The 250-nt window shown below is 64.4% G+C and overlaps 1 protein-coding gene across 1 annotated transcript in view; it reads right to left on the bottom strand.

Moving 5' to 3' along the window:
• Window positions 1-250, bottom strand: part of LOC119591731 — a 16,593-nt gene that overhangs the window by 1,633 nt on the left and 14,710 nt on the right. The window contains exon 11 of the mRNA XM_037940482.1: window positions 25-243. Coding sequence (XP_037796410.1) covers window positions 25-243 — 219 coding nt within the window. The remainder of the gene's footprint in view (window positions 1-24; window positions 244-250) is intronic.

Here is a 250-nt window from a genome sequence, read left to right on the forward strand (position 1 = left end):
TTTCCCCCTGTTCAGAAGTCTCACCGCGACGAAGACAAAGATGGCGATGGCCAGCAGGATCCCGATGATGGCCGTGGTGGCGCAGATGGTGACCCAGGCGTTGGTCCTCCACCGCAGGTCAATGAGGAAGGCAAAGCCGACGTTCAGGCATCGGCAGGCGCGGCAGGGATGTGGGCGGGGCTTGTCGGGGCCCTCGAGTACGCTACGGTCCAGGTCGAGCACGTCGGCGGAGTAGTAGCCCACCTGCGTC

This window comes from Penaeus monodon, chromosome 29, assembly GCF_015228065.2.
Source record: "Penaeus monodon isolate SGIC_2016 chromosome 29, NSTDA_Pmon_1, whole genome shotgun sequence".
NCBI lineage: Eukaryota > Metazoa > Arthropoda > Malacostraca > Decapoda > Penaeidae > Penaeus > Penaeus monodon.